The sequence below is a fragment of the Geotrypetes seraphini genome, chromosome 8 (assembly GCF_902459505.1).
Source record: "Geotrypetes seraphini chromosome 8, aGeoSer1.1, whole genome shotgun sequence".
In the NCBI taxonomy this organism is placed as follows: domain Eukaryota; kingdom Metazoa; phylum Chordata; class Amphibia; order Gymnophiona; family Dermophiidae; genus Geotrypetes; species Geotrypetes seraphini.
The window spans coordinates 51554384-51568642 of NC_047091.1; the positions used below are offsets into that span (position 1 = coordinate 51554384).

At 43.4% G+C, this 14259-nt stretch overlaps 1 protein-coding gene across 3 annotated transcripts in view; it reads right to left on the reverse strand.

Annotated features, from left to right (window-relative positions):
* SPTBN4 (spectrin beta, non-erythrocytic 4) overlaps window positions 1-14259 on the reverse strand; it is a 420524-nt gene that overhangs the window by 333971 nt on the left and 72294 nt on the right. For all 3 annotated transcript variants that reach the window (XM_033954096.1, XM_033954095.1, XM_033954094.1), the window contains 2 exons: window positions 5091-5182; window positions 2057-2137 (listed from right to left, as the gene is read on the reverse strand). In XM_033954096.1, coding sequence (XP_033809987.1) covers window positions 2057-2137; window positions 5091-5182 — 173 coding nt within the window. The remainder of the gene's footprint in view (window positions 1-2056; window positions 2138-5090; window positions 5183-14259) is intronic.

Here is a 14259-nt window from a genome sequence, read left to right on the forward strand (position 1 = left end):
AGAGGGAGCACTGAAGGAGGGAGGCTTTTTTTTTTTTTTTGAGCGTCAGGGAGGCAGCAGGCTGGCTATGGCTAGGGAGGGAGGGAGAGAGGTAGACAGGCAGGCAGGCTTCGGGGGTGGGGGTGGGACAAAGTGTGGAAGGCAGTGGGAGGAACATAGGAAGGAGGCACTAGGGGCAATAAAGACATGGGAAGGATGCACTGGGGGCACTAAAGACAGGAAGGGGCACTAAGGATATGGGAAGGAGGCACTGGGGGCACTAAAGACAAGGGAAGGAGGCACTGGGGGCACTAAAGACATGGGAAGGAGGCACTGGGGGCACTAAAGACATGGGAAGGAGGCACCGGGGGCACTAAGGACATAGGAAGGAAAGAAGGAGAGAATAGAAAGGGACAATTCTTGGGCCTGAGTGCAGAAAGAAAGAAAGGATACACAGACAGAAGGAAACACAACCAGAGACTCATGAAATCACCAGACAGCAAAGGTAGGAAAAATGATTTTATTTTCAATTTAGTGATCAAAATGTGTCAGTTTTGAGAATTTATATCTGCTGTCTATATTTTGCACTATATTTGTCTATTTTTCTATAGTTACTGAGGTGACCGAGCTCACGGAGATGGGACGGAAACGGGGTTTTTAAATTTTAGTCCTAGTAGTTTGCCGGTCCACAAAATAATTATTTTATTTCTGCCGGTCCATGGGTGTAAAAAGGTTGAAAAACACTGATGTAGAGTATGACGGCTTTCTTTTTCGCCCGGCCGCACGCGCGGCTGCTCAAGTTGATCAATCTTCTCCTCTCCTGCAACTTCCTGTTTCCGGTTGCGTCAGAGAAGAATATTGAACAATGAGCAGCCACGCATGCGGCTAGGTGAAAAAGAAAGCCGGCATACTCTACATCTAAGGTGAGGTGGAGTGAGGGAGATGGCGGAATGCTGCAATCGGTCGGGTGTCTGCTGTTTTTGTATCACTGCCTGCCTGCACTCACGTTCCAGATCCTCCTGTTGCTCATTGTACTGCAGCATCTGTATGATTATGTGCTCAGGTGGGCATTTTTAGTGTGCACAATTGACCTGATTCGAGCTATAGGTGAACATGGGGGACACGTCATTACAAGGGAGGACAAGTCAATTGATTTATTTTATGTTCTGTTTTTACTACAGGGCAGAGGCACTGAAACAGATTCTCAGTGCAGTAGTAGTAGTGACAGGACTCTCTTCTCTCTTCATGGTGTTTCACAGTACTGAGGCTTATATGGATGCTGCGGGGACGGTGACGGGGCGGTGAATGGGATGGCAGTGACGGTGACGGGGCAGTGAAGGGAATGGCGGTGATGGGGCGGTGAAGGGGACGGTGAGCCGGGGACAGTGCAGTGACGGGGACAGATTTTTTCCCCCGTGTCATTTTCTACTTGGAACCTTGAGAGAGTTTGTGTTTTTTGATATGGCCGGCTGCAGGCCAGCTTGGTATATCTGTTAGAGATTGTGCTGGTAACTCTGAACCCTGGGATCAGGCCACAACCCATAAGAACTGCTGCTGAGCCAAGAGACTTTCATGTAAGTCTCCCCAAGGACTCTATTGTGTTTACATAATTAGCTAGAATATTGTTTTCTCCCCACCTGTGAACAGGAGCTTTCCCATACACCTTTAATAAAATATTAATTGTTTCACAGTAACTTGTTGAGTATGTGTGGATTGTCTTACCTGGCCCCATTGCACACGGTACCACTGAGCCATTGAACCCTGTCCCTTTCCACTGCTAGGTGGAGAGGTACACTTGAAATCCTGCTATACACCCTCCTATATGTAGCAGCATTAATATCATGCAACATTTAAGAGGCATCATCCAGCAGATTCTTGTAGCTTGGGATTTACTATGTTTTGTTCTAGTTCAAAAATTTGCCCTGAATTTATCAAGGAAGACTATGCCAATATTTTTTAAAGGAAATAAGAAGAAAAACATCTTCACAACAGCTTAATCTGTACCCTTCCTGCCGATTTTATATCTGCTACAATCCAGCTTTAAGCATGCAGAATCCATGGAGAAGAATCATTTTACCTGTGTTTGTGGATTAAAGCATTGAAGGCAAGCCCATCTCGCCAACTGGCGCTGAAATTCTGAATGTTCACCTCAGGATATCTGAGGAGAGCAATAACAGACATTAGCAGGGAGCTTAGCTCTCTGGCACAAAGACATGATTGCCGGTGCTGGCAAAGCTAGTAGTTTTCCTGCCTGTGAAACAGCTCTTATGGAGCAATTTTAACACTGTCATATCCTTGTAAAAACCCAGGGTACTAGTTAATCATGGTCTTACATCAATTTTCAAAGTAAAAGGATATGTTTACTTTTACTCTGAAAATCACTGCCTAGCAAATTCTATATACAGCACCCAGAGTTGGACATGGAGCCCAGATCCATGCATAAACTAATTAGTTAATTAGGTGTTTAGGTGGAATTAATAGGCACTTAACTGGCAAAAAATTAGGACCTACATGCAGATCTACGCCACGCCCAATTCTCTGACAGTGCTATTAAACTATGAAACTTGCTGGGTATGTGTAGCTTGTCTTACCTGGTCAAGTGGCCTGCCCTCACACACAGTGGTTTTGGTTCGAGCCAAAACCAAATCCATGGTTAAAATCCACCATTCAATTTTGGCAGGAACTGAAACCAAAACTGTGGCCCTGTCCCCCGAAGCTGCTTCCAAGCTAGCCACCCCTCCAACAGAAAACCCATTCCCTCCCCAAGCCACTCACTAACTCTACCCTCCCATAGGCCCTCCCTGACTTACCTTTGAAAAGCCCTTGTGGTCTGGTGGCCTCTTCAAGAAGCTGTGGCCACCATTTTCATAACACAGCCAACAGGGCAGGAACAGCTCAGGATAGTCCTGCCCCAAAGGTAGGCCTGGGAAGTGCCTATGAAGGGCAGAGCTGGTGGGCAGCCCAGGGGGGAGGAATGGGTTTTCTGTCAGAAGGGAGGCAGGCTTGGGAGCAGGATGGGTTTGCTGCAATAGGGGAGCGGAGCTACAGCTTCAGTTTCCGCTAAAAATGCACAGGCATTTTCAGCCGAAACCCAACCTGCATTTCGGGTCAGTTTAGTGCCAAATTCAGTCAGCCCCTATTGTGCCAGCACTTATACCTGGTTTCAGCAGATATAATAGCCGTGCCCAATGTTAAGCACGAGATCCACACTGAGGTAGTAGTCTGCAAAGGGTGCTCTGTGCAGAGTTACTTTTATAAAGTACTATCTTAGCAAGTATCTTTGGGAACCTTTACTGGCTCCATTTGCGGTACATCAAGCACTGTCAAATATATAAACTCTACCCTATGGGTACAAAATATCTACAGACATTTTCATTTACTTTTCCTGTGAAAAATGGTGCAGGGGATGCCATATTCAAAGGCACTTAGATATGCTGGCAATCTTGGTAGATGACAGGAAGAACATTTCAGAGGAGACTGTTACTGTTATATATAGGTCAGTCCATGTCAACTGTACAAGTGGTCCCCGCCTTACCATCTTCTTTTTTTTTTTTTTTTTCAAATTCTTTATTCATTTTTTCATCTTTCAACAAGTACACAATATTACATCATTTAAAACTTTTACACATCACTTGAATTTCTTTCTATTGTCATCGTAAATACATAAATTTATTCCCTCCCCACCCACCCTTCCCACAAATATTTCAATCAAAAGTATCATATAAATATTGTATTCTTATCTATTGATTAAACCTTTAAATAGAACTTTATACCATCCCCCTCCCCCTATGTATAAATATACTGTCAGTGGAAAATGATGTCTAATCATTACAATAATTTGTCAGTGGCCCCCAGATCTTTTAAAAATTATTATAATTCCCTTTCTGTATAGCAATTATTCTTTCCATTTTGTAAATGTGGCACAACGAATTCCACCAGAATGTATAGCTAAGATCTTCAATTTTAATGAAACTTGGTATATAGGTAACCTACCTTATGGCACTAAGCCATGCAAAGTTTCAATCCCTAAATCCTGAAATTCATGTAGTAAGAGGTGCCTAAGTAGAGGCCTTAAAATTTTTGTGCATGTCGTATGAAACAAATGGGCAACTTCAAGGACCTCCTGTACAGAGTATTGCTAACATCAGTCTGAAATTTAATCTACACATACAACCTTTTGTACTTAATAAGCTTTTAGAGTTTCAAAAGTCTCAGTTAAGTGCTCTTCTAATGCCTCAATGCCAAAGTTGGCCAAAAACTCAATTTGCAAATTTTTTGCTTCATCTTTGGGGTGCATTTTAGGGCCTCTACTTAGGCACCTCTTACTACATTATATTAAAAATGAAAAAGACCTCTCCGCCTTTAAAAAATCCTTAAAATCTTATCTTTTTAAAGATGCTTATAATACTTGAACTTTAGATTTGCTTAATATTTTTAAATTTTAACTATCCCATTTCCTTTTGTTCTTTTCCTTTTTTTTCTTCTAAATAGAATTGTAACTTTTCCCCCCCTTCCTCCCAACTCAAGTTTGTCTTGTCTCTAAGAATTTTGTCATTTGGTTTGTCTTTTTGTAATTCACACTTTTCTTTTAATAATTTTGTACATCGCTTTGCAAACCGATTAAGCGATCCATCAAATTCTAATAAACTTGTAACTTGTACATGAATTTCATGTTTGAGGTAGAAATTTTGCAGAACTTAGTTTTTCAAACCAGAGTATCTATGTGCCAAGTTTCATTGAAATTGGAGATGGTAAGTTGGGAATCATGCTGAAAATTTGTACAGTTGGTGTGAAATGACCCATATGTATCTCTCAAGTTTGTGCTGTTTTCTACGTAATGTCCAATTGTTCTTTTAGTAATCAAATCTTTAATTCAAATAAGCTGTGGCAATATAATATCAGCACTTTCTTAGGTCTCCACCTCCATCAAAGACTAATTATTGATGCAAAGTAGACAATTCACAATTTAACCTTGACAAGGTCAGAAAAGTATCATTTAAGTCAGGAAATGACCTTTTTGTCCATTTTCCACTGTCTCTTCACAGCTGATAAAGAGCATAAACAGGCTTGTGCTTTGCTGATAGTACAGGGTGAGAGAAAAAGCTTCTTACCCTGCAGTTTTCATCTGGCACCAGAGCAGCAGTGCATCCTTTGCAGAGCGTGTCTCCCGGTTATCTTCTGTTTCTACCTTAATGCCCTGAATCTGAAGAGAGACAGGGAAAAGAAGCAAGTGATTTAGTGTGTATTCCTGTCACATAATGTCCATCTTGCAGGCCCAGGTCTTTCCACTGTCCCCAAGCCCACTGCTAGTCTTCCAATTGCTCCTGCTTTTATGTATCTGGGATTTGCTATCCCATTTTGCCAGAATCTCAAATCTTAAAATATTCTGTGCTAAAATCTTAGACAATGGCCCAATGCTACTATGTGACTGTTTAACAATGAAGATGATATTCAAAAGATTTAGCCAGATATCTTCATGTAAATCTTGTTTAAAATTCCTCACCCCACTCACTGCATAAAGGACTCCTTTTATTAAACAGTGATAGAGCCTTTTACCTGGGGCTGGTGAGGTAAATGCTCCAATGCTCATAGGAATTGAAAGGGCATTGGAGCATTTGCCGTGCTGGCCCACAGTAAAAGGCTCTACTGCTGCTTGATAAAAGGAATTCAAATTTTGTCTGGGTTGGCCACTGTTGGAAACAGGATGCTGGGCTTAATGGACCTTCAGTCTGTCCCAGTATGGCAATTCTTACTTTCTCATGTCTGGTCAACAGAATCTATTCTGCAGGACTAGGCGCGGAGTCACAATGGCTGCATTACTTTGAGATACACTTGCAGGTTTTTTTTTTCCTCTTTAATCATTACAAAGGGTATGTACAAAGGATAGACCCAGGTTTTTCCCTTCAAGCCTGGAGTATCAGCTCTGGTGGGATGGCTACTAAAATGGTCAGTGGTCATCGTAAAGCACATAGAGACAGACTCATAGACTTCAATATGTATACTTTGGAAGAAAGATGAGAGAGGAGATATAATTGAGACATGCATGGAAGGCAGGTCTTTCAAACCAAAGGAAGTTCTGGAATGAGAGAGTATAAAATGAAGTTAAAAGAGGACTCGGAAGTAATCTAAGAAAATACTTCATTACAAAAAGAGTGGTAGATGCCTAGAAAAGACAAATACTTTCCATCCAAACCAAACAGGTTTCAGACCCCACCACTATACTGAACATTCATTAATAGGTCTCACAACTTCAATCAAATACTTCTTGGATTATCGGAAATCAGTTCTCCTAATTTCCTTGGATCTTACAATGGCTTTAAATACTATACACCACTCAATACTACTAAAAAGATTGCAATCTTCAGGAATCTCAGGAAAAGCCCTTGAATGGTTCAACTCCTACTTCTCAGATTGCACTTATCAGGTGAAATATGCTAACTCTGTCTAGAACCATACACTCAACAGTTCGGAATTCCACAGGGATCAATACTACCACTTGTTCCTCAACTAACCCTTGCTCAATCTATAGCAGTGTCTCTCAAACTTTCTCAAGTCGGGGCAAACTAAAGGTAGTGGCCATGGCTCGAGGCACCCGGAAGTGCACAGATGTTGTCGTGATGACATCACACGCATACATGACATCATCACATCAACATCCACCCATGTGCAGAGGACTGCCAGATGGGCCCCGAGACGCCAGTAGAGGGTGCCAGCAGGGAAGAGGGTGGGAGAGAAGAGGTACTAGCGCCGATGATTGCCTATAGCAGTGTTTCTCAACTAGCTAAGTATCCCCAACCACAGACCTCCCAAGCTCTGCCCTAAACCCACCCAAGCACTGCCCCAAATCCCACCCCCTTTACTAATTGTAATGTCATTTTTTCCTTTCATTTTTCATATATACACAATATACACAGGAGATATAAAGTCTCAAAACTGACACATTTTAATTACTATATTGAAAATAAAATCATTTTTCCTACCTTTGTTGTCTGGTGACTTTATTTTTCTGTGCTTTTAACTGTTTCCAGGGCCTTCTTATTCATTCATTGTTTTTCTCTCCTTCTTCATTTTCTGCCCTGCATCCATCTTTGGCATTAACTTAACATTCAATTTTTCTGCTTTCTTCTCAAAATCTACTTCTCAGAGATCCTACCAGTACCAAGGCAGATGTGAAAAGGCAAGAGGAACTACAATCAATAAATGCGTGGATGAGGAGATGGTGTGAGGAAGAAGGGTTCCACTTCGTGAGGAACTGGACAACGTTCTGGGGCAAGAGCAAGCTCTACAGGAGAGATGGACTGCATCTGAGCGCGGCGGGAACAAGACTTCTAGCAAACAACGTCAGGAGAGGAATAGAACAGGCTTTAAACTAAGAAGAAGGGGAAAGCCGACAGTCGACCAAGCGTCGATGATTCGGAAGAAGGTATCCCATGAAGATACCAAGAGGAAAAAAGGCTGGGAAGAAACAATGAACAAATTACAGGAGTCGACTAACCCAGAAGAGGAGGATAGAAGGATTGTAACAAAAGAGAAGAAACTAAAGACCAAAGCACTGGGAAAGGAAATGAAGACAAGAAAATACCAGGATCTAAATTGCATATATACTAATGCAAGGAGCCTAAGAAACAAAATGGGGGAATTAGAAGCCATGGCCAATGCAGAGGACATAGACATCATTGGAGTCTCTGAAACGTGGTGGAATGAAGAAAACAAATGGGATACAGCACTGCCGGGGTACAAGCTCTATCGCCAGGACAGGTCAGGACAGAAAGGAGGTGGAATAGCTCTATACATAAAAGAAAGCATACAATCGACAAAAATGGACACAGCAGAGACGACCAACAAGCTGGAATCGCTATGGGTTAAAAATGGGATGGAAAGGGCCTGAAATAAAGATGGGCTTATACTATCGTCCACCCGGGCAAACTGGAGATATCGATGAAGAAATGGAAGCCGAGATGAAGCGAGAATGCAATAGCGGTAACACGGTTATTATGGGAGACTTCAACTACCCCTGGATAGACTGGAATCTTGGAAACTCAAAATGCTCTAGGGAGACAGAATTCCTGGAGGCTATTCAAGATTGTTTCATGGAGCAGCTTGTTAAAGAACCAACGAGAGGAAATGCCACTCTGGATCTAATCCTAAATGGGTTAAGGGGACCTGCAAAGGAAGTAGAGGTAGTGGGACCGTTGGGAAATAGCGATCATAACATGCTCAAGTTCAAGGTTGAGGTAGGAATACCGAAAGGAAAGAGAACCATAGCGAGAACTTTCAACTTCAGGAAAGGAAACTACGAAGCAATGAGGGAAATGGTAAGGAAGAAACTTAGGAACACTTCCAAAAAATGGCAAATGGTAGAACATGCCTGGTCTTTTCTCAAGAACACGGTGAGCGAGGTGCAAAATCTGTATATCCCCAGATTCAGAAAGGGGTGCAAAAAGAGTCGAACAAAAGACCCAGCGTGGATAACTAAAATAGTGAAGGAAGCGATAGGAAATAAGAAAAATTCATTCAGGAAATGGAAAAAGGACAAAACTGAGGGGAACTGGAAAGAGCACAGGAAGTATCAAAAAGTATGTCACCGAGTGGTTCGAAAAGCCAAAAGAGAGCATGAAGAGAGGCTAGCCAGGGAAGCACGAAATTTCAAACCGTTCTTTAGATATGTTAAAGGGAAGCAACCAGCTAGGGAGGAGGTGGGACCGCTGGACGACAGAGACAGGAAGGGAGTGGTGAAGGAGGAGAAAGAAGTGGCAGAAAGACTTAACGTGTTCTTTTCGTCTGTATTCACAAACGAAGACACATCCAACATACCGGAACCTGAGCAATTCTTCAATGGAAATCAAGCAGAAAAATTAACATCCATGAAGTGAGCCTTGAAGATGTACGCAGGCAGAAATAAAAACTAAAAACCGACAAATCCCCGGGTCCGGACGGAATCCATCCAAGGGTTCTGAAGGAATTAAAGGAGGAGATAGCAGAACTACTGCAGCAAATTTGCAATCTATCCCTGAAAACAGGCGTGATCCCGGAGGACTGTAAGTTAGCCAACGTTACGCCCATCTTTAAAAAGGGATCAAGAGGTGACCTGGGAAACTACAGACCGGTGAGTCTGACCTCGGTTCCGGGGAAAATGGCGGAAGCACTGATAAAAGAAAACATCAATGAACATTTTGAAAGAAACAAACTTCTGATAACGAGCCAACATGGTTTCTGCAAGGGGAGATCGTGCCTAACGAACTTATTGCATTTCTTCGAAGGAATTAACAAACGGATGGACAAAGGAGACCCCATAGACATCATATATCTAGATTTCCAAAAAGCCTTTGACAAGGTGCCCCATGAACGCCTACTCCGGAAACTGAAGAACCATGGGGTGGAAGGAGATGTACATAGATGGATCAGAAACTGGTTGGCGGGTAGGAAACAGAGGGTAGGAGTGAAGGGTCACTACTTGGACTGGAGGAGGGTCACGAGTGAGGTCCTGCAGGGCTCGGTGCTCGGGCTGCTGCTATTTAATATATTCATAAATGATCTAGAAACAGGGACGAAGTGCGAAATAATAAAATTTGCAGACGACACCAAACTATTTAGTGGAGCTCGGACTAAAGAGGACTGCGAAGAATTGCAAAGGGACTTGAACAAACTAGGGGAATGGGCGACGAGATAGCAGATGAAGTTCAACGTTGAGAAATATAAAGTATTACATGAGGGAAACAGAAACCCAAGGTACAACTATATGATGGGAGGGATGTTATTAAATGAGAGTACCCAAGAAAGGGACTTGGGGGTAATGGTGGACATGACAATGAAGCCGACGGCACAGTGCGCAGCGGCTGCTAAGAAAGCAAATAGAATGCTAGGTATAATCAAGAAGGGTATTACAATCAGGGCGAAAGAAGTTATCCTGCCATTGTATCGGGCGATGGTGCATCCGCATCTGGAGTACTGCGTCCAATATTGGTCGCCATACCTTAAGAAGGACATGGTGTTACTCGAGAGGGTTCAGAGGAGAGCGACGCGTCTGATAAAGGGGATGGAAAACCTTTTATATGCTGAGAGATTGGAGAAACTAGGTCTCTTTTCCCTAGAGAAGAGGAGACTTAGAGGGGATATGATAGAGACTTATAAGATCATGAAGGGCATAAAGAGAGTAGAGAAGGACAGATTCTTCAAACTTTCGAATAATAAAAGAACAAGAGGGAATTCAGAAAAGTTGAAAGGGGACAGATTCAAAACGAATGCTAGGAAGTTCTTCTTTACCCAACGTGTGGTGGACACCTGGAATGCGCTTCCAGATAGCGTAATAGGGCAGAGTACGGTACTGGGGTTCAAGAAAGGATTGGACAATTTCCTGCTGGAAAAGGGGATAGAGGGGTATAGATAGAGGATTACTGCACAGGTCCTGGACCTGTTGGGCCGCCGCGTGAGTGGACTGCTGGGCACGATGGACCTCAGGTCTGATCCAGCAGAGGCATTGCTTATGTTCTTATGTACTTTTTCATGTCTTACCTTCCCTTCCTATCTCTTGCTCCATCCCTCCACATTTCCATGGTCTGACATCTCTCTCCTTCCCCCCAGTAGTCCAACATCTCTCTCCTTCCTTTTCCCCCTTCCCAGTCTGGCATCTCTCTCCTGTCCTTCCCATAATTTGGCATCCCTCTCTACTACTACTACTATTATTATTATTTCTATAGTGCTACCAGACTCCCCTCTTTCCCTTCCATTCCCTGGTCTGGTATCTCTCCCTTCCTTTAGTCATCTCTCCTTCCCCCCAAGTGTAACAAACATTTCTCTCCTTTCCTCTTTTCTGCCCCCTGCAGTCCATCTCCCTTCCCTTCCTCCTTTCTGGCCCCCCTCCCAGTCCAGCATTTCTTTCTCTCTTCCTCCTGCATGCTTCTCTTCTGGTCCCCCTTCCCTCCCCTAACCAACATCTCTCTCTCTTTCACTCTCTGCCCTCTCCCCCTTCCCTCGAGTGTGACATTTCTCCTTCCCATCCATCTCATCCTTTCCATGAGTTCAACACTTTATGCCTCATGCATGCTTTCTCTTTCTGTCCTTGCCTCTTCCCTCAAGTGGCATCCCTCCTTCTCACCCCCCAACCCAACATGCTCTCTCCCATGTACCATCTCACCCTCCTCTCCAGTGTGCAGCACCTTTCTTTTCCCTCCCCTTCTGCCAGGTCCAGCAGCACCTCTTCTCCTTTCTCTTTCCCTCCCCCCTGTCCAGCAGTACCCCCTTCTCCCTTCCTTTTCCCCTGTCCAGCAGCACCTCTCCCCATGTCTAGCAGTTCGCCTTCTCCCTTCCCTGCTCCCCATGTCCAGCAGTACCCCTTCTCCCTTCCCTCCTCCCCCTGTCCATATTAACTCTCCACCCTTCCTTTTCCCTTCCTCCCCTGTCCAGCAGTACCCCTTCACCCTTCCCTCGTCCCCTTTCCAGCAATACCTCTCCTCTCTCTAGCCTAGCAGCAGTTCACTGTGTACTTTAAACTTTGCCACACAGCTGCCGCTAGCAGTAGTTTAGACGCGGTTTCATGAGGCAGCCTCGGGGCCTTTGCTAGGCCGACCCACTTCGCATCATCGAAGTGGGCCAGCCTAGCAAAGGCCCCAAGGCTTCCTCATGAAACCGTGTCTAAACTACTGCTAGCGGCAGCTGTGTGGCGAAGTTTAAAGCACACAGAGCTGCTGCTGCTGGTCCGGGGGGTGCACAGACAAGACGAAGGCAGGAGTCCTGGCAGATATGTGAAGGCTGCCTTATCCTCACATCAAGCCAGAGAGGCCGCAGCCGGCATATCAATGCAGGGAGCTCATAATGACCACGCTTTTCCACCTATCGGGTTTGACAGGCTTTACTAGAAGAAGGTGGGGCTACCAAGGGGGGTGGAAATGCGGAAAGCAGCAGCAATGGCAACAGGAAGTTGTAAGTCAGCTGACGTTGGCACCAGAGCCTCTCTTCCTGCCCAGTGTGCCGTGGCACACTTGAAATCTCAGGAGGCACACTAATGTGCCGCGGCACACAGTTTGCGATACACTGATCTATAGGCTTCACTGTTTTTACATACATTGACGACATTCAACTTATTTATCCAATTCAACCAAATGTAGCGAGTGACATTCAAGACATCTCTCGAAAATTAGATAAAATAAGTCAATGGTTTACTGAAAATATACTCTCACTTAATTTTGCCAAAACAAAAACTCTCTTTTTTCCTAGCAGCAACAAAGAAACTTTAGTAAACCCGGTCTGTATAAGATCAACGCCAATTGAAATGAATACTACCATAAAACGTCTTCGGGTTATTCTTGATGACAAACTTAGATTCCTTCAGAAAATTAGTTTGGTCATTAAAAAATGCTTTTTCAAATTAAGAATGATTGCTCTATTGCCACTCTTCTTGAACCTCAGTCACTCAATATTCTTAGACTATTGTAACTCTCTATACCAAGGGATCACTAACAAAGAAATCAGAAGACTCCAAATCATCCCGAACACTACCATTAAATTATATACGAGAAAAAAAAAGTTTGATCATGTTACGCTGTTACTTTAAAATGCTCACTGGCTACCTATAACCCACCGGATGTCTGAAAATACCCTCCTCACTTTAAAAGAAGATTCGAACATACTCCGGCATTCATTGACCGATTGCTATTACCATACTGCCCCTCTAGCTCACTTTGTTTGACCCAACAAAATCTCCTTTCAATCCCCTCAATTTACCATATCGTATATAATACTACCCGGAAAACTATCTTCTCAGTCACTACACCAACCCTATGGAACGCCCTACCTAATCACCTAAGACAAGAAAACTGCTTAGCAAAATTCAAATCTTAAAACATTTCTGTTTAAAGATGCCTTCGCTGCATAAGTCCAATCATTAAGGCTTACTCCTAATATCTCTTCCCTACTGTGTTGCCCTCTTATTTTTTTTAGAAATATAATGTAATTAATTTCCCTTCTTCCCTCTTGTAGCAAATATTAGTTTAATGTTTGTTTGTACCTGTCTTTGTCAACACTTTTTTTTTAACTTAATATATTTTTATTCTGTATGTACACCACTTAGACTATTAGATAGGCAGTATATCAAATTAAAATTAAACTTGAAACTTGACCTCTCGGTGGAGGCGATGGAGACAAGGACTGTATCTGAATTTAAGAAAGCGTGGGGCAGGCATGTAGAATCTCTTAGGGGGAAGAGATAGTGGATGCTACAGATGGGAAGACTAGATGGGCCATATGGCCTTTATTTGCCATTATTTTCTATGGGGCCGATATTCAGACACAGGAGGCAGTGTCTGAATATCAGACGCAGGAGGCTGGATAAGTCCCATGATTGGCAGTGAGCTTGAATATTCAATGCAAGGACGTTTCCAATGACCAGAAGTGAATATCAAGGAGGGTGGGGTTTGGCCACTATTAACTTAACTGGCTAAGTTAATATTCAGCTATTTACGTGGCCCAATTTAAGAAAGCCTTAACTTAAGAATTTAAGAAAGTGTCTGAATTTAAGAAAGCCTTAACTTAAGAATTTAAGAAAGTGTCTGAATTTAAGAAAGCCTGGGATAAGCATGTGGTTACTTTGGATGGGCAGACTGGATGGGCCATTTGTTTCAATTTGGCTGCTAAACTTAGCTAGCTAACACTTAAATATTCGCGGCTAGCCAGTTAGTTCATGCAACATAGCCAGCAAGCAGTTAGCCATTAACTGCAAAAATTAAGTGGAGATAACCAGCTATCTCCCGTTGAACATTAGCACTTAGCCAGCCAAATTCTATAAACGGGCCAGGAACTGTTCCTGGTTGGTTAAATAGCGTTGAATTGGGAGATATGTTTCTATCTGTGCAGCACATTAGTGATTCACTTTCCAGAGTAGGCCGGCTTGAGAAGCTGCTGGAAGCAGGAGCTATGGCAATCTCCCCTAGGCAAGACATCTTCTTTCAACCTGAAATTGAGGCTTCTGCCACCACAGCTTTGTAGCAGTTGCAGGTGGTGGCTTCCCTACCAAAGCAATTGAGGCCCTAGCACTGGGAAGTATCATGAACAGAGCAGGACTCAGGAGTAAGTCATTGTGAGAGGCAGCTCTGGCATATTAGAAACAGCCTCGTTGGCTCCAGAGGGAGGTGTAATGGTGGCAACTAGAGATTCAGAGGAGACAAAAGTGTTGCTGACAAACTTATCTTCAACCACAGGTTTGCTTTTACTTCAGTTTCTTTGTCCTGCTCATTATCCTGAATGTTATTTGTGAGACTCTATTAGAACTGGGTAAAGCCATTGTTC